The sequence below is a fragment of the Yamadazyma tenuis genome, chromosome 2 (assembly GCF_029203305.1).
Source record: "Yamadazyma tenuis chromosome 2, complete sequence".
Classification (NCBI taxonomy): Eukaryota; Fungi; Ascomycota; class Pichiomycetes; order Serinales; family Debaryomycetaceae; genus Yamadazyma; species Yamadazyma tenuis.
In genome coordinates this window covers 1,731,231-1,749,621 of record NC_089462.1, presented here as the reverse complement: position 1 = coordinate 1,749,621, position 18,391 = coordinate 1,731,231, and the positions used below count along the sequence as shown (strand labels likewise).

Genomic DNA, 18,391 nt, shown 5'->3' with positions numbered 1-18,391 from the left:
GATTTAACGGGCTTCAAGAGGGTTGGATCAGATACCTCAAGTTTGACAAGCATGAATATCAACTAAAAAAAGTTTATTTGGGGGTTGCCCCTTGCATGGAAATAATGAGACAGAAACAAACTTATTGTGTAGTGAGGCCGGCTGCCTTTTGGTTTTACGATCAAGTCGCATTCGATAGGGAAATTTTCAACGTCCACTTTTGCTTCCACAAAGAGAAATATTTTAGCCTTTGTAACCGTGTTCAATTAACCCACTGCTTCGTTGACCTGGACCCGTGTACTCTACGCATTTTGGTTTCAGCCCACCCTTGTCAATTCGTCCGTTGGTTTTTGTTTGTTACTTAATTGCAGACATTGACTCTGCTCACCTATACCATCCCCTTACTAGCACCAAGATATCCAGCTCCGTTTAACTACCCAACCCTTGTACGTTTGTGTTTTTGTATTTGTTTGTTGACATTGTGTGTTTCTCGTCCCTCCATCATTGTTTGTGTTTGACAATTCTCTAGTTTGGTTTCCTGTTTACTTTTTCCCTTTACTACCCACCACCATCAACAACACCATTTTTGTTTCCTACCATAAACATCACCAACCTCAGAAGCCACACACCCGGTATTCTCCCTACACATAGCCCCCTCATCACCCATCCGAATCGCTCTAACTTCGAATGTCAACCCCATCAATCCCTCCTTCTTCTGACACTCGAAACCCTACAGACCTGACTCATCCTACCTCCACCGGCGGCGACGCCGCCGGTGCCACGCTGGTGCCCGTGGCCAGCGCTGTCCACGGTGGCCGACAAGTGTCCAACCGTATTCTCTACGTGGCGGGTCTTGATAAGTCCATCGATGAAGCCGAGTTATCCAAGGTATTTGGCCAGTACGGGAGCATCAAGCTAATCAAGATCCTCGGCGACAAGAACAAACTCGGGTTCAACTACGCTTTCATCGAGTTCCAGGAGCCCAATAGTGCCTCGGATGCATTGTCTGGCTTGAACGGCAAGAATATCAACGATCATATTATTGTTATCAAGTGGGCGTATCATCTGTCCAATGCAAACTCGGTGCAGTCGGCCGAGCCCGTATTCAACGTGTTCGTGGGCGACCTCAGCCCCGAGGTGGACGATGTGACGTTAAGCAAGGCATTTTCGCAGTTCAAGTCCAAAAGAGAAGCCCATGTCATGTGGGATATGCAAACATCCCGGTCTCGTGGCTATGGGTTTGTGACGTTCTTGGACCAGCTTGACGCCCAGATGGCCATAAACTCCATGAATGGCCAGGAAGTGCTTGGTCGAGTCATTCGGTGTAACTGGGCTTCTCATAAGCAGAAGCCTCAACAGCCGTTTAAGAAAACCACTCCACTTAGAACATCGCAACCGTTGGCGCACTCGCCCATTCTCCAGTTGCCAGCCCCCGAGCAGTTCAGCCCGGGCCAGTTTGGTCTGGTGCCGTTCTCGCCAGTGTCAGGCCAATTGGCCCAGTTCCCCAATACTTTGGGTCCCATCCACCCGCACGCGCACCATCCTCATCAGGTGATGCAGATGCAAATGCCCATGAAGGCCCACCGAATTTCATCGCAGGTACTGGGACCTCCGCTCCATATGGTCGGTGGTGGAACCAGAGGGCCCACACTGTCATTGATGCTGTCGGGAATGGAGTTGGAACCGCTCGATGAGTTTGTGCGCAATGGATCTGGTGCCAGTGCCGGCAGTGGAGCTAACACCACGCTACTGGGACCCAACGATGTGGATATGGGCTTGGAAATGCCGTTGGTATCCCCTCAGTCGTATGAAATCGTCTTGAGGCAGACCCCCGCTTGGCAAACCACCGTCTACTTGGGTAATATCGCCCATTTTACCCGACAGGAGGAATTGATCCCGCTTATACAAGGGTTTGGATATATTGTGGACCTAAAGTTCCACCCGGAGAAAGGCTGTGCATTTGTAAAATATGATAGCCATGAGCGAGCAGCCATGACCATCGTACAACTTGCTGGATTCAATCTCAATGGAAGGCCTTTGAAATGTGGCTGGGGAAAAGATCGCCCTCCTGGTCCCTACAGAAACGTATCCCAAAATTTCATCCAGAGACCATAAAATTTTGGTCCTGGCTCTTTTGCATTTTTGCTGTATGTAGAGTATAATTTTGCCATAATTATGAAAACGAGCTTGAACATTGACACACAAAAAAATTTTAATCATCAATAGTTGGCAATTCTGTAACACCACCTTCATTCTCCGTAATTGTATAAGATACCTTCATCCACGCACAATCGGGGAGGTTACACGTATCATAGCATATACTGTCAACCAACTAAGAAGATCCATTTCTCTTCTTTATGAAATTACACTCGACTTATACCTACTGTGCATTCTTTATCATTGTTTCCATCATCGTCAATATTCCCGGTTTGGTGTTCAATAACTTCCTGTCGAGCCTCCAGAAGCTTCCCATCAAAGTCATCGCCACTGTCTCTGTCCTTGTGTTATCATTAGTAGGATTATCCCGATACCCCGTTTGGCCCCATCTCAACCAGGCCCTTAATCATCTATTCTTTACCATGAATAACTACAAGTTTCTCCCGAACAAGCGGTTCGGAAGACCGTCCAAACAACCCAAGGAAGCCAAGTTTGCTCTAAAAAATGGCGGAGAGTTGGGTGGTCTTTCTAATGAAGGTAACACCTGTTTTATGAACTCGGTGATCCAATCTTTGGCATCATCCAAGCACCTTGTTGCCTTCATCGATTCTTATTTACAAAATCACACAGACATTGTGGACAAGGACCAGTTGCGGACCGCCAAGTCCCGGTCTCTCTTGCCGTTCACCACCGCATTGAAAACATTAATTGATAATGTGAATGGTAAATACGGCACCAGAAGCAAAGAATTTTCCACAAAACCCTTACTCAACAAGATGCCCAATGGGCCCAAGCAAAACTTTTTTACAGGGTACAACCAGGAAGATGCCCAAGAATTCTACCAGTTGGTGATGAGTCTTTTGGAAAAAGAGTATAAGAAGCTACAGAACCCCGACATTGCCACCCCCGAGCCTGAAACTGAATCCTCCAAGTCCGACACGTTTGTGGACTCGTCTATGATAAAAGACTTGATTTGTGGGTGTGACCAATTGGGTACCTTGGGGAAAGTGTACGTTCCGGCATCCCAAGTAGACCCCAACTTGGTGGACGCAGACCACAAAGTGAAGCCATTGGAATTGATAACTCCGGTTGACGGTGTTTCTGTCGAGAGAATCGGATGCTTGTCATGTGGAGAGGTGGGAGGAATAAGGTATTCGGTCAACAGTGGCTTGAGTCTCAATTTGCCCAATCAAGCAGCTTCTTACTATTCTGGATATGAACTTGAAGGTTTACTCCACGACTGGGTGGCTCCTGAAATCATCGAAGATGTCAACTGTAATCGTTGTGGATTAGAGCATACCAGAGAGTTTTTGATCAAAAAAATTGAGAGTGCCACCAACGATAAAATCATCGACCAGTTCCGAACCAGACTTCAGGAGATAGACGACGAGCTCCACCGCAACTGCGTCACGGACGAGGCGTTCGAGAAGTTGACGGTGAAGCAGATGACAAAGAAATCACGCAAATCCAAGCAGATCTTGTTGAGCAGACCTCCTCCACTTTTATCGATTCATATCAACCGGTCGGTTTTTGATCCTAGAACTTATATGATCGTGAAGAACTCTAGCAAAGTATCGTTTCCATTGACATTGAACTTGGCGTCGTTTGTTGCCGAGCCCAACGACATCAATATGGATGCTCGATTGCCGTTCAGGAAACAGGATGAGAAAATCCAGTCCCTTGGTATACACCATGAAAAGATGGAGTCGATGGACGAGGAAATCAAAGACTCGGGGTCAACGTGTTCCAACTCGAACTCAAATTCGGACGACGAGATGAGTGACGTCGCCAAGACAAACTCCACTACCGCCACTCCCGAACTACAAGCAGAAGCAGATCCTCCATTGGACCCTAAGTTGTTGTACAATTTGAAAGCAGTGATCTCCCACTATGGTACTCACAACTATGGTCACTATATTTGTTACAGAAAGCTAAGAGGAACGTGGTGGAGAATCAGTGACGAGTCTGTGTATGTGGTGAACGAAGAAGAGGTGTTGAACTCTCAGGGCACGTTCATGCTCTTCTTCGAATTCAACGATGGTACGGAGGAGCGTTTGGTTTCCTTAGACGAGAATGACGTGAGTGACGAAGAGATGGAACATGATCATGACAGCTGCAAGAGTGAAGGGTCTTGGTCGGCCGGCCCTAGCCTCAAGTTGGGAGAAGATAAAGATGATGAGGATTTGTACGAGAGCAGTGACAGTGATAGCGGTATGTCTGGACGCGGGAACCACTTTGGTTTTGGCCACCAGCAACAATTGCAGGACAACAGTGAGTACCAGGAGAACGAAGATACTGACAAGTATACTGCTGGTGAAGAGAGGGCTTTTCATATGTAAATACCTAGGTTCTAAAATATAAGGCATATTTATTGGGTAGTCATTCGAGATGCGCGAAGAGCATCGCATCGCATCGCATTATCAAATTCATGGCAATGGTCAGAAAGCTAAAGGGAAAGGTATTGGCCAAAAAGGGTCTCAAGGGTGCATTGGTCCGCCACCACTTGGCGGAAGTAGAAAATAAGAAGCGTCAGGAAACGTTAAATGGCACGGCGGAGCAACAGAAACTCAAACAAAATTCCATCAAGCAGGGCAAATCTAAGAACAAGCACAAACAACAAGCCCACCAGAAGCAAAAGGGATTGATACCATTTAACCCCGAAGAGAAAGTGCTTCTCATTGGAGAGGGTGACTTCTCATTTGCGGTTTCCATCATTAAACAGAACCACATCAAACCACAGAACTTAATAGCCACCAGTTTGGACTCTTTGGAACAGCTTAAAGCTAAATACTCCGATGTAGATGGAAACTTGGAATTCTTGAGCCTGGAAGGCGTCAGAGTAGTCCATGAAGTCGATGGTACTAATCTCATGGCAAGTTTCAAGCTAGATACGAAAAAAGGCAGAGCAAATAGCATTTTTAAACATTCAAGGCTTCATCATATCATGTTCAACTTCCCCCACACGGGAAGAGGAATGAAAGATGTTGACAGAAATATCAAAGACCACCAAGAGTTGATGCTCAAGTACTTCCAGAGCTGTAAACAGCTTTTTCAATTTATAAATGATGAGTCTAACAGCAGCTTTGGAGGATACAATTTTGACAGTGTTACTGGCAGAATAGTGCTAACGTTATTTGAAGGTGAACCATACAATTCGTGGGGAGTCAAGGTTCTTGCCAAAAGTGAAAACTATAAGGTTGAGAAGTCAGGGAGATTCGACTGGGGATGCTTTCCTGAGTACCATCACAAGAGAACCTCCAGTGGAGTAAGAGACACAACTAAGCCTGCAGCTGAAAGAGATGCCCGGATTTATGTGTTTGAGCCTTTCGTGAAGTTAGGAAAAGCCGTGAAAGAGGACAGTGACAGTGATTAGAAGCACCCAGAATTCATCCATATTTAATCATATATTATATTTAGCTATCATCAATACTCTTATGCGGGATAGACTCGCACACACTCAGAAAGAGCAAACACCTCTTTGGTCAACGGATCCTCGATTATGGACGACCCCGAGCCCGAGTTCTTCAAGCTGCTTGGAGTTGTGAGCTTATCTATCGGGTAGATATTACCATTGGGTAGTTTATATGGGTTGTTGAATATACTAGTTATCAACTGTGCGTATGGCAAGTTTCTGCTCAACTTGAATAACTCGGGAGAGCACACCGGACAATTATTGATTCGGTTCAATCTCTTGTAGTAGTGGTTGGGCCCCCTATACTTGCGGTCCTTCAACGAACCAACTTCTTCGTGGGGTTGTTTGTGGTTCACAAAAATGGTATTGTCGTTATTACAGTAGCACGACTTGGTTTTCAAGCTTGATAATCCGGCACTCAAGTATATGAACAATGGGAAGTTTCTAGAGATTCCGTACAACTTTGTAAAGTTCTCCATGAAACATTCTGACAAAAATATCCACCGGTCGTCGCTCAAGAGCTTTTCGTAGTCGTGGAACCGGGCAGAATGCTTGACCATGGAAGTGGAAAAGGAGCCTACCGGCTGTGAAGGCAGCAGATGCTCATTGATGGCCAAATAAACCAAAAGCCCTCCGATTTCCTTCAATTTCTTGAGGTTATTGAGGTAGCTGTCGTGTTCATTTTCTTGATAATTGTTGATGTTCCCGCTGGGAGACAAATGCACCTGGGAGAACTTAATGGCTTCATCCGTTCGGCCTTCCTCAATAAACGATAAGAACTTACAGTAGTTGATTTCAAACTCGATGTTAGAGTTGGCCTTCTTCAAAGCGGTACGATTTTCTTCGAACCAGGCTATCACCAAGCTCAAATCGTGGTGCTCTACTATTGACAAAAACACTTTATTGAGCGTCTCATATAAGTCATAGTCAATGAGCTTCATATACTTGGGGTTTGACACCGATAGCGATTGTAGCAACTTCAATCCCACGCTCTGTTCAGAAGAAACGTTGGACTTTATCAAGTAATCAATTATAAGTAAATTAGCCTGATCTCGATACCAGTTGATCAAGGTGGGGTTATGCAAGTCAAGAGCCTTATCTTCGTCACCTGACATCGATTTTCGGGCCTTTGTCTTGACAGACTTAGGGTCCTCATCCTCGAGGTCGTCTGCAATGGCGTGCTCATTGTCTTCCATATCAATTGTAATGTCTTGGTCATGGTTTCGGGTGACTGTGAATTTGGTCAATTCCTGGAGATTTTCAAGTCTGGCAAGAAGCCGGGATCGATACTCTTGATCTTTATTAATTGAAGCCTTGAGTTTCTTCTCGAGCGCTTCAAAACTACGGATGATTTTACGAATCATCTCAAGTTTAATGGCGGTAGGGAGACTGGGGTTCTTCTTGATATTGGCGATATCATTGGCAGCTTGACGTTTTTGCTTTTCGATAAGTTTCTGGATGGTTTTGAAGTTCTTTCTGATAAGCTCCGTGGGAACCTTGAACTGTGTCAGGCCAGCCTGAACGTGGAAATTCAATGTGGGTTCACTCATGAAGGAGACGGAGGTTTCGCATTGCTGCAACAAGTGCGAATGATAATTTGGTGCGAAGCTGGTGCGACACAACACGACCATGGCTCCAATGGCCGCGACTACGCGTATTTTCCTCGCGATCGCCTGCGATAAAAAAGATCAATCAATTCAATGAGTTGGTACAAATCGGGTTCCAACCCCAAAATCCAGGTCGAACTGACGCCACCAAAGACCGTCCCCTACGTCCAGGTGCCCAGTTCATCGCCTGTTACCATCAACACCTCGCCTTCGAAAGAAGCCGTCGATTTACCCTCTATCAATGGACATAAGGTTCTTGATGAGGCCACTCAAAAATCTTTAGAAAGTCGTCGTCAAGCCCTTAGAAACCATAAGGATTTCCCCATGGTTAGGAAGCGGTTCTCCTATCTCCCCGAAAGCGCCATATTCAAAGGATTTGTCAAGGGGAGAGGTAACTTGCGAGAAATCACCAAGTTCTTGACCGAAAATTACAGTAAAGATGAGATTCTTCGTCGCCAGGAGAAGGAGAACACTGACAAACAAAAGCAAGAAGAGTGGGAAAGAATTCAAAAAAACTCACAGAAACTCATGAGAGAATATGAGCGTCTGGAAATGTTAGAACAGGAAAAACAGCAAACAGAACCCCTTGTGGACGATTCGAATAGTAATAAGAGACAACATGAGTATGACGAAGAGGAGTCGCCTATCAAACTTAGAGGAAAGTCCAGACCCAAAGTGGTGGAGTCTCCTGTGAAACTGGAAGAAATTCAGAGTACGAAGGTAGAACTCACGAGGCCTAAACTCTCCATCCTCGATAAGTATAAGAATAGAAAGCAAGTGAGCATTTTGGACATGATGAGTCAAAAGAAGGAAAACCCACAAAAGAAGAAGAAACTCGTCAGGTTATCCAGCTTGAAAGATCGAGCCACTCCTGCTACTTCAACGTCTCCCTCACCAGAACCGGTTTCTTTGAAGTCGTTTAGTTTTAATGATTCGGGATTGTCGTCGTTCAAGAAATCTATGGACGGGAAAGTGATCAAAGTGTCGCTGCCCGAGGTAGACGAGTTGGATGTTCTTGAAGAGAGGATCAAGAACAATAGAAAGAACCGGAAAACAAAGGCTTTTGAAGAAGTTTTGAGTGACGATGACCTGAGCGATGATATGTCTCAAGAAGATGAGTATGCAGATGACTCTGGATTGACGTCTATGGATTCCAGAGTGTTGGAGTTCTTGAACAATGCCAGTCAGCAGGACATCACCGAGATTGGTAATATACCTCCCACCGTGAGTGAGTTGGTGATTAATATGAGACCTTATGACGATATCTATGCGGTTTCGGAAGAGAAGTTCGAGCTTCCAAAAGATTCCGATGGTCAAGAAGAGGCTGACGATGCTAAGACTAAGAAGAAACAAAGGGCCAAAAAGAAGCCTGTAGGACAGAAGCTTATCGAAAGCATCGAGGCCAACTTAAAGGGATATAGGGCTGTGGACTCTTTGGTGAAGAAGTGTTCGGAGTTTGGAGACCTTATATCCAAGCAGATGGAAGCCTGGGGTGTAACTGTAACTGGTCAAGATGGTGAATTAGAAATCGTGGACATTCAACCCACGAATGAAATTATTGAGATCTCTGACGACGATGAAAAGCCCATTCAGACAGTGAAACATCACAAGAAATCTTTGGCATATATTCACCAAGCACCAGAAACGTTCAATGACGAGTTTGAGTTGAAAAACTATCAACTTGTGGGTATCAACTGGCTTAACTTATTGTACACCAACCACTTGTCATGTATCTTAGCTGACGAAATGGGTCTAGGCAAAACGTGCCAGGTCATTGCATTCATGTCACATTTGAAGTCCAGCAACCAGCTGAAGGGACCACATTTAGTGGTGGTTCCTTCTTCTACGTTGGAGAATTGGTTGAGAGAGTTTAACAAGTTCTGTCCTGATATAATTGTGCAAGCGTATTATGGGAGCCAAGCGGAAAGAGAAGAGTTGAGATACGAATTGAGGCAAGCAAAGTTCGACGTGTTGGTGACCACCTACAATTTGGCGTCTGGATCCCCGATTGACTTCAAATTTTTAAGAAACCAAGAGTTCGATATGGTTGTGTATGATGAAGGACATATGTTGAAGAACTCCAATTCCGAGAGGTACAACAAGTTGATGAGAATGACTGCCAAGTTCAGATTGTTATTGACTGGTACTCCGTTGCAGAATAATTTGAAAGAGTTGGTGTCGTTATTGGCATTTATGCTTCCTCATTTGTTTTCGGAGAAGAAGGAGGATTTGCAAATTATTTTCAACCAAAAGGCAAAGACAACCGATACTAATGAAAACTACAATCCTTTACTTTCTATTCAAGCTATCTCCAAGGCTAAAACCATGATGACCCCGTTTGTTTTGAGACGTAAAAAGGCTCAGGTATTGAAACACTTGCCCGAGAAGATCAATAAAGTCGAGTATTGTGAATTGACCAAGGAGCAACAGGAGATCTATGATGACCACATGAACAAAGGGAAAGCCAACCGAGTGGAAAGAGAAAGAAGAAAGTTGCTTACTGGTAAAGAAGCAGAAGAAGCCAAACGGAATCCTATTCCTTCATCTAACAATGTGTTGATGTCCTTAAGGAAAGCAGCATTGCATCCTCTTCTATTCAGAACCCTCTTCAAACAAGAAGACCTTAAGAAAATGGCCACCTTGATCACCAACGAGCCTGAATATGCTGATGCCAACAGAGCGTACATTTTGGAAGATATGGAGGTAATGTCGGACTATGAACTTGATAACTTATGTCACAAATTCCCCAAGACTTTGGGAAAGTACACGTTGCCCAAGGATGCATATTTGAATAGCGGTAAGATAAGTATACTTCAGAAGGCTATTGAAGACACCATTGCCAGAGGAGAAAAGATCCTTGTGTTTTCACTCTTCACCCAAATTTTAGATATCTTGGAAAGAGTATTATCGTTTATCAACGTCAAGTTCTTGCGACTCGATGGACAAACAAACGTTGAGAACAGACAAGACTTGATTGATACGTTCTACGAAGATAAGACGATACCCGTGTTCTTGTTGAGTACAAGAGCTGGAGGATTTGGGATCAACCTTGTGGCTGCGAATAATGTACTTATCTTTGACCAGTCGTACAACCCACACGATGACAAGCAGGCCGAAGACCGTGCCCATCGGGTCGGACAGACCAAGGAGGTGGTTGTGACGAGGCTTATTGCTTCTAATACTATTGAAGAGAACATTTTGCAGTTGGCCCAAAACAAGTTGCAACTTGACCAGTCGATCTCGACCGAAACCAACGACAAAGTGGTGGAGGAAAAGGCTGCGAGCTTGTTTGAGAAACTCTTATTCGGGGCGTAGACCCAGTAACGTTATAGACAAATAGTTGAATACACACACATGATTCATCAGGTAGTGCGTGGTCAGCAGTGGCATATTTTGTCAGCAGATTGCGAAACGAAAAACAACCAATAGTTGTTGCTCCATCACCATGTTTTTAGCAAGACACTTGAGACCCATAAAGCCCAGAGGCATAGCATCGCTATATCGAAACCTCTTTATCCAGACAATGGAAACCCCCAACGAGCACGCATTAAAGTTTCTTCCTTCAATGAAGATCTTGAACGAGAACGAAACCAAAGAGTTTTTAAGTGGCAGAGAAGCGTCCGTGAGTCCACTAGCAGTGAAGCTCTTTAGCGTGGACGGAGTCAAGTCGATTATGTTCGGATCGGACTTTATTACCATCGAGAAGCACAACAATGATTTGCACTGGGCGCTTTTAAAGCCTGAGATATTCTCGATATTAACAGAATACTTGACCAATGGAACCCCGATTTTAAATGAAGGTACCACGTTAAGCCCGGACATGGAAATCAATGAGGAGGACGATGAGGTGGTGTCGATGATCAAGGAGTTGATTTTCACGCGGATCCGTCCTGCCATCCAGGATGATGGAGGAGATATTGAGTTTGTCAGCTTCGATGAGGAAGACGGAAAAGTGATGTTGAAGCTAAAGGGAGCGTGCCGGTCTTGTGACTCGTCGTCGGTGACGTTGAAGAACGGGATCGAGAGTATGTTGCAGTATTATATTGAGGAGGTGCAGAGTGTGGAGCAGTTTGATGAGGAGGAGGTGGATGTAAGTATGGAGGCGCCGGTGGTGGAGGCACCGCTTACGTTAAAGCCACGGGCCCGGGACGAGCCACCTACGTTGTAGGATGTATATAGATAATAGGAGAATATGGCGGATGGGCAGCGCGAGCTGGACGTAGATTGATGGGGGTATGGGACGGTGCCATGGTGCGAGACGTTTATTTTTGTATACTAGCACGACTTCCGGAGCTCATTGACTATATACATTGGAAGATCATTGACTGTTATATACATGGTAGCTGGGATAGTTATAGTACGGGTAAAACGGCACCAGTTGCGCCACCGGAAAGAAGAACGGCTGGTGAAACGGCTGGTGAAATTGCCCCATGGGCCCCGGCATCAGATAAGTATAACTCCTATCGTCTTCATCCCGCTCAGGATACTCGTAGTAGTACGGGGCCGGGGCCTCTAGCTGCTGGTCCAAGCTGTCGCCCGACTTCTTGCGCCGGTCTCGGTGGAGCTTCTGGAGCGCGAAACTGGTTTTGATCAAGTAACTCAGATTGTCAATACTAACCAACTTGTTGTTGGTGATGATGATGGCTTTCAAAGCCATCTTAAAGTCCTCAAAAAACACAAACCCAATTTTCCCCACGCTCTGGTCTTCTTTGGCATAGAACTGGGGCTTGATGATTTTCGCCAGCTTAATGGCCCCAAACCGCTGCCAAAACCGCTCCCACTGAGCATCATTATTTGCAAATAACGTGGGAAAGTTGTTGACGTAGATATTGGTTTCCTGGTAGTTGGAGTACCGAGCAAAGTTGTTGAGAAAGGCCGAGTGGAACGCCATGTCGATGTAGCTGACAGACAAAACCCCGTTAGCCAAGCTCAAAAGCGTAGGGCAGAATTGGTATAAATAATGGTTGTGTTTGTGCTGGGAAATGGAGATATGGATGCCATTGGTGGTGCCAGCCCCGTTGGCATCAAAGTCCGACGTCAAGTCGTGTTGGGCGATGGTAGACTCGGAAAAGTCGTTGAACTCCTCGTACGTGAGGTGGTTCAAATAGTACACACATTTAAGGATATTGAGGTTGGAGTTCTCTGACACCTCAAAATTGATGAAACCAAAGTCTGCCGGCACAAAGTCGCTGTTGGCGTTGATCAAGTTGACGGGGAAGTAGATCATCTGGATGTTGCCAAAAATTCGGAACTTATCGAAAAACAGCTGCAAATTAACAAGCGAAAATTCAAACCCTGGGGGAAAAAACCCACTCAAGTTCTCGAGCACAAGACTGTTGTAGTTGTTGAACTCGTCAAACTCTTCGTGGATGAGCTTACGTTGTTTCTTCGAAATGTACTTGTTGAGGTACAATTGGAAGTTCGGGTTAACGTGGAACGGGTTAGAAGTAAACTTCTTGGTCAACAAAAACTCGACGTCGAGGTAGTTGTCGAACCGCAAGATGGCAAACACGTCGTCGTCGTTGGTGGACGTCTGGTTGAAAATATTGAGTTCACCAAGTGACCGGTACAGGCTGTGGGAATTAAAGAACTTGAACATTTTACTGTGATTCAACTTGGTTTTAGAGAGGTTTTTGACAAACAAGTTGCCCGGGTGGGAGATGAACTTGGAGTAGTCCAACTTGAGGGACGGGTCGAGTTTGACCAACCGGGGCACAAGTTTATCGCTCAAGGACTTGTTGGTGATACTCAATTGTTTTTGACAGGGTAAATTAAATTTCTTCAACACCTGAGCCACCTCATCCGACACCGACGATAGCGAGATATCGAGCGGGAAGTAGGAATTGGAGGTTTGGGTGAAGATGATATTGGTGATGTTGTCGATGAACTGAGAGTCCAAGGTACCGGAACCGGAAGTGGAAGGTGGGGGGTGTTCCGGGGAAACTTTGGTTGACGCGGAGACGGAGGACGGGTTGGCAGCGGTCTTTGGCGACGACATCCGTTTGTGTTTGGGCTTATGAGATTCTTTCATGTAAGAAGGGGGATGGACGATGGGTTAACAAAAAGATGATTAGGTACCAAGACCCATGGAGTTAATACGGTAAACAAAACAATTGGCAAGTTGCAAAAGCACTGGTAAAATCGGGATGTCAAGAGTATTTATAGTTAATTTGTCATATTAGTAAGAAAACCGTCCACAGTATGCACCGGAATCCGGCATCAAACCCTAAGCCGTATTTAACAAGAAAACCGAATACCAAATGCAAACCGTAAAAGCATGCATCACACATCATGCACAGAGGCCATCAGTCAGGCTGACAAACACAAGTCTGACTTTCCGCATTGGGGTTACCACCGAAGACCGCCCTCCGCCAACAAATGTTTGAAGGGGGCTATTTTAAGAATGGTCTATCAGAAATGGTATGTGAGGCTTGAATTTCATCTGTATCATCCGTCTCCGTTCATGCACTGACAGGTTACCTGTCTCTATTAAAACCCAGGAATTAGCGCCGGTTAACCCCAGACAGGCACAGGGCGCGCGATCAGATGCTATTGCCGTCGCCGCCCGTCGCCGCTATCTCCAATTGAGAAGGATTCCAGCTGAGCCCGCGCCTCTGCGATTATGTAACCCACCCTCGTTCTTGCGGGTCGTTCTTGCGTATTTGTTTCCTGATTCCGTGAGTGTTGAGATCCCGTGTCAGCCGCTTCACGGATACGGCGCAAGAAATATTTGCCACCCGGAACCTCTCCATTTCTTTCACCATAGATCCGGGGTACCGACCGCAGCCTTGTTATTCGGATCGGTCAATTGCTCGCATTGATAGATAGTGCCCAAGCCTCCCAAGCCTCCCAAGCCTTGATATTTCTTGACACATGGAGATAAACGGTGAGCAACCCTCTCCAATAAGAGAGGGTTTCCAGGAATTTGTCAATAGGCTAGACTTGGGGTAAGCACCGAAGGGGTAATTTCCATGGCTCCGAGCCGTGTTGGGAAAGGCTGTGTTGGGAAAGCCCGTGTTGGGAAAGCCCGCGTGGTGATATCGGACCGCAGTACTTCGTACCGTATTGTGTGGTGGGTACGACATTGTATACGAAACCCTAAGTCGGCATTCAAATAATTGCCAGTGATACCACCCTCACAATCCATATACCACTCATTAACAATATAGTGGCAGCTTGTATAATACAAATAGCGACGTTGCAGCCGACTTCCTTTGGTTTGTTTTTCCTGCGTTTCTCCAAAAACGGTTGCAATTATGCATCTGCTTGCAGATCAGACACATTGAAGCACCAGAAATATAGGCACCTCCTGGAGCATCTAATTTTATGACAGATTTCTGGGTGGGAGTCCATGCTTGATATCTAGGTATCTATAAGCCGCTGGACCGTACTGAAGTCTGGAACTGTGCAGTCGACAACGGAATGGGCTGAGAGGTGAGAAATTCACAAAAATAAGACTCACCATGCTGGTGTACCAAATGAGCATCACGTGTGAGTGGATACAGATACATATATATATATAAAAGAACTTCATTACTTGATCCTACTGATAGTTGAGGGTTCCAGGAAAGAACAGTGTTTAACGGGCTCGTAGAAATGATCAGATTTTCAGTGGGTGTATGGGCCAGGAAAATGTTAGGAAAATGATCAGACTTTCAGTGGGTGTTTGGGTAAGAAAAGGGGTGCCCAGACACTCTTGGATAGTGGCAGAGAACCATGTATCGTACATTTAAACAGCAGTTTCACCAAGTTTCGCGGGGCCGCCAGAGCGCCCGCGCCATTTGGCCCATGATTTCGCGGTGCTTAGTTGTCGGCCTCTTCAAAATTTTCGCACTCTCATCTCATCTCTTCATCTCATCGCATCTTCATCATGGGAAGCAAAACATCCAGAAAGACCAAACGGTCATGGGTCAAGAACATCGACATCAAGGACATTGAGGACAACCTTGAACAGAGCCGTGAGAAACAACGGCTCGTGGGAACCGACGCCGAATTCGTGATTGACGAAACCCCCTCTGATGTGCCTTCTGCCAAAGCCGCTAAGAAGTTAAAGTCCACCGAAATCCTCACCAATAAGTCCAAAATCCCGGCGTTGGAAGTTGAGCGTAACAAGAAGCCCTCTGGAAGAACCATCACCCGGTTAATGAAGATATCTGGCCGTATTGATGGATCCACCTCGATGGCTCTTGTCAATAAGGATGGACTTCTCAATGTCAAAAACGAAGACCTCTGGAACGAACCACCTGCCGCGCCAGCGCCGGTCCGCGACGTGTATCCTATGAACCTACCACCAGCCAAGTCCAAAGCTAAGAAGGTCCGGCCTCTGACGATTGACGAGGCTCCTATTACCTTGGAGTTTGAAGACAGTGAATTACACGGAGGAAAATCGTACAACCCATCGTTGGAATCATGGAAACAGTTGGTAAACCAGGAGTTTGGCCTCGAGAAGATCAAGGAATTGAACCGGCAACAGCTCATCGAGAGGCAGGAGATGTTGGCCCGGATGTTGGCAGAACACGAAAGTAGTGACGAGGAAGAAGAATCCGACCACGAAATTAACGACCCCAATCACGCTAATGACACTAATGACTTTAAGCTCTCTGCCAACAAACCCACTGAGTTGAAGAGAAAGACCAAGACAAAACGAGGTCGGATGTTGAAGCATAAAAAACGAGTGGAATTGGAAGCCAGACTCAAGGACTTGAAGCATCAAATCCACCAAATCGGACAGTTAGATTTGGAAGAATTGCAACACCGGGACACCAAAGTCGTCGACAAAGTCACCAAGAAGAAGAAGGCAGCTAAGAGATTGTTCAAATACAATCTTATGGATGCACCTCTTGAAGTGAAATTGTCTGACGAGCTCAGCTCCAACATGAAGAATATCAAAGCTGAGGGAAATCTTTTCTACAGCAGCATGATTAATTTGCAGAAGAAGGGACTTATAGAGGCCCGGGTGCCGGTTGCAAAGAGGTCGAAGTATAAGCCTAAGATTACTGAGAAGTGGACCTACAAGGATTTCAAGTAGGGAAACAGAAGCAGAGTTGAGAGAACGTCTCTGGCGTTTATTAAGTTCATTTCTATAGAGTAGTTTGTATTGGCACTTGTCTGTCTTCAAACAATTTCACATTAGTAAAACAATAGATGATATTCCCTGTGTTTCAATCGTCAGTCCTACGCCATTTTGTCGTGTGTATATTACACCATAAATACATGCTATCATTCAAACTCCCAGTTGCCAGTAACATACCCTCTGTATAACCGTTCTCTGAACGAGAAGAATTGGTCTCTGTAAGGAGTGTAGTATCTTTGCAACTCGGTCTGGGCAGTCTTAAAGTGCTCCGGAGCCACCGCTTCACTGGTTTGACCTCGTTTTATACCCGTCAATAAAAAGTCTCGTTGCATCATCTTTTGGTCATATTCGTCCAAGTTGAATCTGTCATTTTTCCAACCGTTGTCCCAGTATCTGATGAAGCCAACCCCATGTCCTGCCAAGCCGAAGAACATGCCCATGATCGTGTAAGGAATCAACCCTTCAAAAGGAACTGGCATTGTTGTCTAGTAAGAGGATTTAGTTTAGGAATGATTGGCCAGTGCGAAGTTTTTTCTCGCGACCCAAGCGGTTGATGGTCGTGTCCCCAAAACCAGTTCTATTTTATTACCCAAGCTATCCATATACACTAGTACACTTTCGTTGCAATGGCTCAGTAGTTCCAGAGCTGCTGTACAAACTTGTCCATTCTTACCTTCACCGTCTGCTGCGATATTATCCATGGATGTTGCAACATTTGTCGAGGACTGGGTCTCTCTTCCGTATTCTTTATCAAACAGTAGTGAATGAAGTTTTTAAACGAGTCGGACCAGAAGATATTTTCCTGTGGGATGTCCTCCAATTTGGGCTCGTACTCTAGTATGAGCTGGAGCAATTCGATGGGTCCCAAATTCGTATTCAAACTATCCACATTGGTGAACGGGAACTTACCAGTCGACACTTCAAGTAATGTCAACCCTAACGACCAGATGTCGCAGTTCACCGTGTAGGGTTTGCCCATGATTCGCTCGGGGGCCATATAATATTGTGTGCCCACAAAAGTAGTTGCTAATGAGTTTACCACTTCTCCACTGACTCCAAAATCACACAATTTGATGTTACCTTGGAAGTCCAAGAGAATGTTCGACGGCTTGATGTCCCGATGGATGATCTTTTGTTGGTGCAAGTAGTTCAATCCCTTGAGGATCGATTCGGCGATTTTGCCCATGACTTTCTCATTTACCCGATTGGAAGGGTCGATTTCAATCACCCGTTTGTAGATTGCATCGAGTGACTTGCCTCCCATGTACTCCATGGTGATTCCGATCATCGACTGGTTTTCTATCAAAAACGTCCCGTAGTATTTGACAATATTTTCGCTGCTCACAAGCCGATTGTATTGCAATTCTCGTACAATTTGCTTCTGAATATCGGGGTTTGAGTCCGTGTTGATCAACTTCATGGCGAAGATCTTGTTGCCATTGCGGAGCCGGCATTTGGATACAGACCCGCCGTTTCCTTCACCTAGTTTATTCAATTCCACTATTTGATCCGAGTTGGCCAAAATCTGCCAGTCGTCCGGCATCAACTCCGATAAATCCTTCTCCTGGTACAACGGGCTGAGAGGGCCCGCAGGATTCACGGGTCCTGGTATCAAGTTAGCGGGTGTAGACACGGAGGAGGATGATTGATTTAAGGACCGCGAGGTGGAAGATCCTTCTGTTGTGCCGTACGCCTTGGCGCTGGTGCTGGTACTACCGTCGCTGGTGTCGACATCGCCCGAGTCGTGCGAGGGTGCCGGCAGCATATCCTTGAACGAATGGGACCCGTTGATTCTCAGAAAGTCGATTGGAGGAGGTTTGCGTCGAGGCTTCTTATGATCCTCACCACCGTTGACATCCACGGCGGCGTCACCACCGGAAGCGGGCTCACTACTGATGGTCAACGACGGCAACTTAGTGCTGGGCTTGGTGCCTCGAGTGGGGATATTGAATATGGGGCCGGAATTAGACATTAATCATTAAAGGGAAACAAATGGAAATTATTTTTATAGGGGTTCCAACAGGTGAATTGGAAAGATACAGGGGAGATTGGTGGATAGGGATTCTCAATATACAACTAAGAACAATGGATTGAACAGACACGTCAATTCCAGGGTTGGCATCAAATATATCGATCAATTACAAGCAACGAGTGGTTCCTAGA

At 45.6% G+C, this 18,391-nt stretch overlaps 9 protein-coding genes across 9 annotated transcripts; 6 read left to right on the top strand and 3 right to left on the bottom strand. All coding sequences in view use genetic code 12, as the record gives it.

Annotated features, from left to right (window-relative positions):
* Positions 1-666: 666 nt before the first annotated feature.
* PUB1 (E3 ubiquitin-protein ligase pub1) lies at positions 667-2,094 on the top strand (the record flags this gene model as incomplete). The annotated part of the gene is made up of 1 exon (XM_006689254.1): positions 667-2,094. The coding sequence occupies one exon, from the start codon at positions 667-669 to the stop codon at positions 2,092-2,094; it is 1,428 nt and encodes a 475-aa protein (XP_006689317.1).
* A 464-nt stretch (positions 2,095-2,558) lies between these two features.
* UBP1 (ubiquitin-specific protease ubp1) lies at positions 2,559-4,475 on the top strand (the record flags this gene model as incomplete). The annotated part of the gene is made up of 1 exon (XM_006689255.2): positions 2,559-4,475. The coding sequence occupies one exon, from the start codon at positions 2,559-2,561 to the stop codon at positions 4,473-4,475; it is 1,917 nt and encodes a 638-aa protein (XP_006689318.1).
* Positions 4,476-4,570: 95 nt separating this feature from the next.
* On the top strand, positions 4,571-5,509 carry PSN45_002152 (class I SAM-dependent methyltransferase; the record flags this gene model as incomplete). Its single annotated transcript, XM_006689256.1, has 1 exon — positions 4,571-5,509. One exon carries the CDS (start codon positions 4,571-4,573, stop codon positions 5,507-5,509), a length of 939 nt encoding a protein of 312 aa, XP_006689319.1.
* Positions 5,510-5,568: 59 nt separating this feature from the next.
* FYV10 (GID complex subunit containing RING finger motif) lies at positions 5,569-7,098 on the bottom strand (the record flags this gene model as incomplete). The annotated part of the gene is made up of 1 exon (XM_006689257.2): positions 5,569-7,098. The coding sequence occupies one exon, from the start codon at positions 7,096-7,098 to the stop codon at positions 5,569-5,571; it is 1,530 nt and encodes a 509-aa protein (XP_006689320.1).
* A 150-nt stretch (positions 7,099-7,248) lies between these two features.
* On the top strand, positions 7,249-10,470 carry FUN30 (DNA-dependent ATPase fun30; the record flags this gene model as incomplete). Its single annotated transcript, XM_006689259.1, has 1 exon — positions 7,249-10,470. The coding sequence occupies one exon, from the start codon at positions 7,249-7,251 to the stop codon at positions 10,468-10,470; it is 3,222 nt and encodes a 1,073-aa protein (XP_006689322.1).
* Positions 10,471-10,509: 39 nt separating this feature from the next.
* On the top strand, positions 10,510-11,323 carry PSN45_002149 (uncharacterized protein; the record flags this gene model as incomplete). Its single annotated transcript, XM_006689260.2, has 2 exons — positions 10,510-10,531; positions 10,611-11,323. The coding sequence occupies 2 exons, from the start codon at positions 10,510-10,512 to the stop codon at positions 11,321-11,323; spliced, it is 735 nt and encodes a 244-aa protein (XP_006689323.2).
* Positions 11,324-11,430: 107 nt separating this feature from the next.
* Positions 11,431-13,186, bottom strand: PSN45_002148 (uncharacterized protein; the record flags this gene model as incomplete). The annotated part of the gene is made up of 2 exons (XM_066157803.1): positions 11,431-11,456; positions 11,614-13,186. 2 exons carry the CDS (start codon positions 13,184-13,186, stop codon positions 11,431-11,433), a joined length of 1,599 nt encoding a protein of 532 aa, XP_066013900.1.
* Positions 13,187-15,025: 1,839 nt separating this feature from the next.
* Positions 15,026-16,183, top strand: PSN45_002147 (uncharacterized protein; the record flags this gene model as incomplete). The annotated part of the gene is made up of 1 exon (XM_006689263.2): positions 15,026-16,183. The coding sequence occupies one exon, from the start codon at positions 15,026-15,028 to the stop codon at positions 16,181-16,183; it is 1,158 nt and encodes a 385-aa protein (XP_006689326.1).
* Positions 16,184-16,374: 191 nt separating this feature from the next.
* On the bottom strand, positions 16,375-18,200 carry MKK1 (Protein kinase C signaling pathway involved MAPKK protein; the record flags this gene model as incomplete). The annotated part of the gene is made up of 3 exons (XM_006689264.2): positions 16,375-16,700; positions 16,902-16,910; positions 16,955-18,200. The coding sequence occupies 3 exons, from the start codon at positions 18,198-18,200 to the stop codon at positions 16,375-16,377; spliced, it is 1,581 nt and encodes a 526-aa protein (XP_006689327.2).
* Positions 18,201-18,391: the final 191 nt, after the last annotated feature.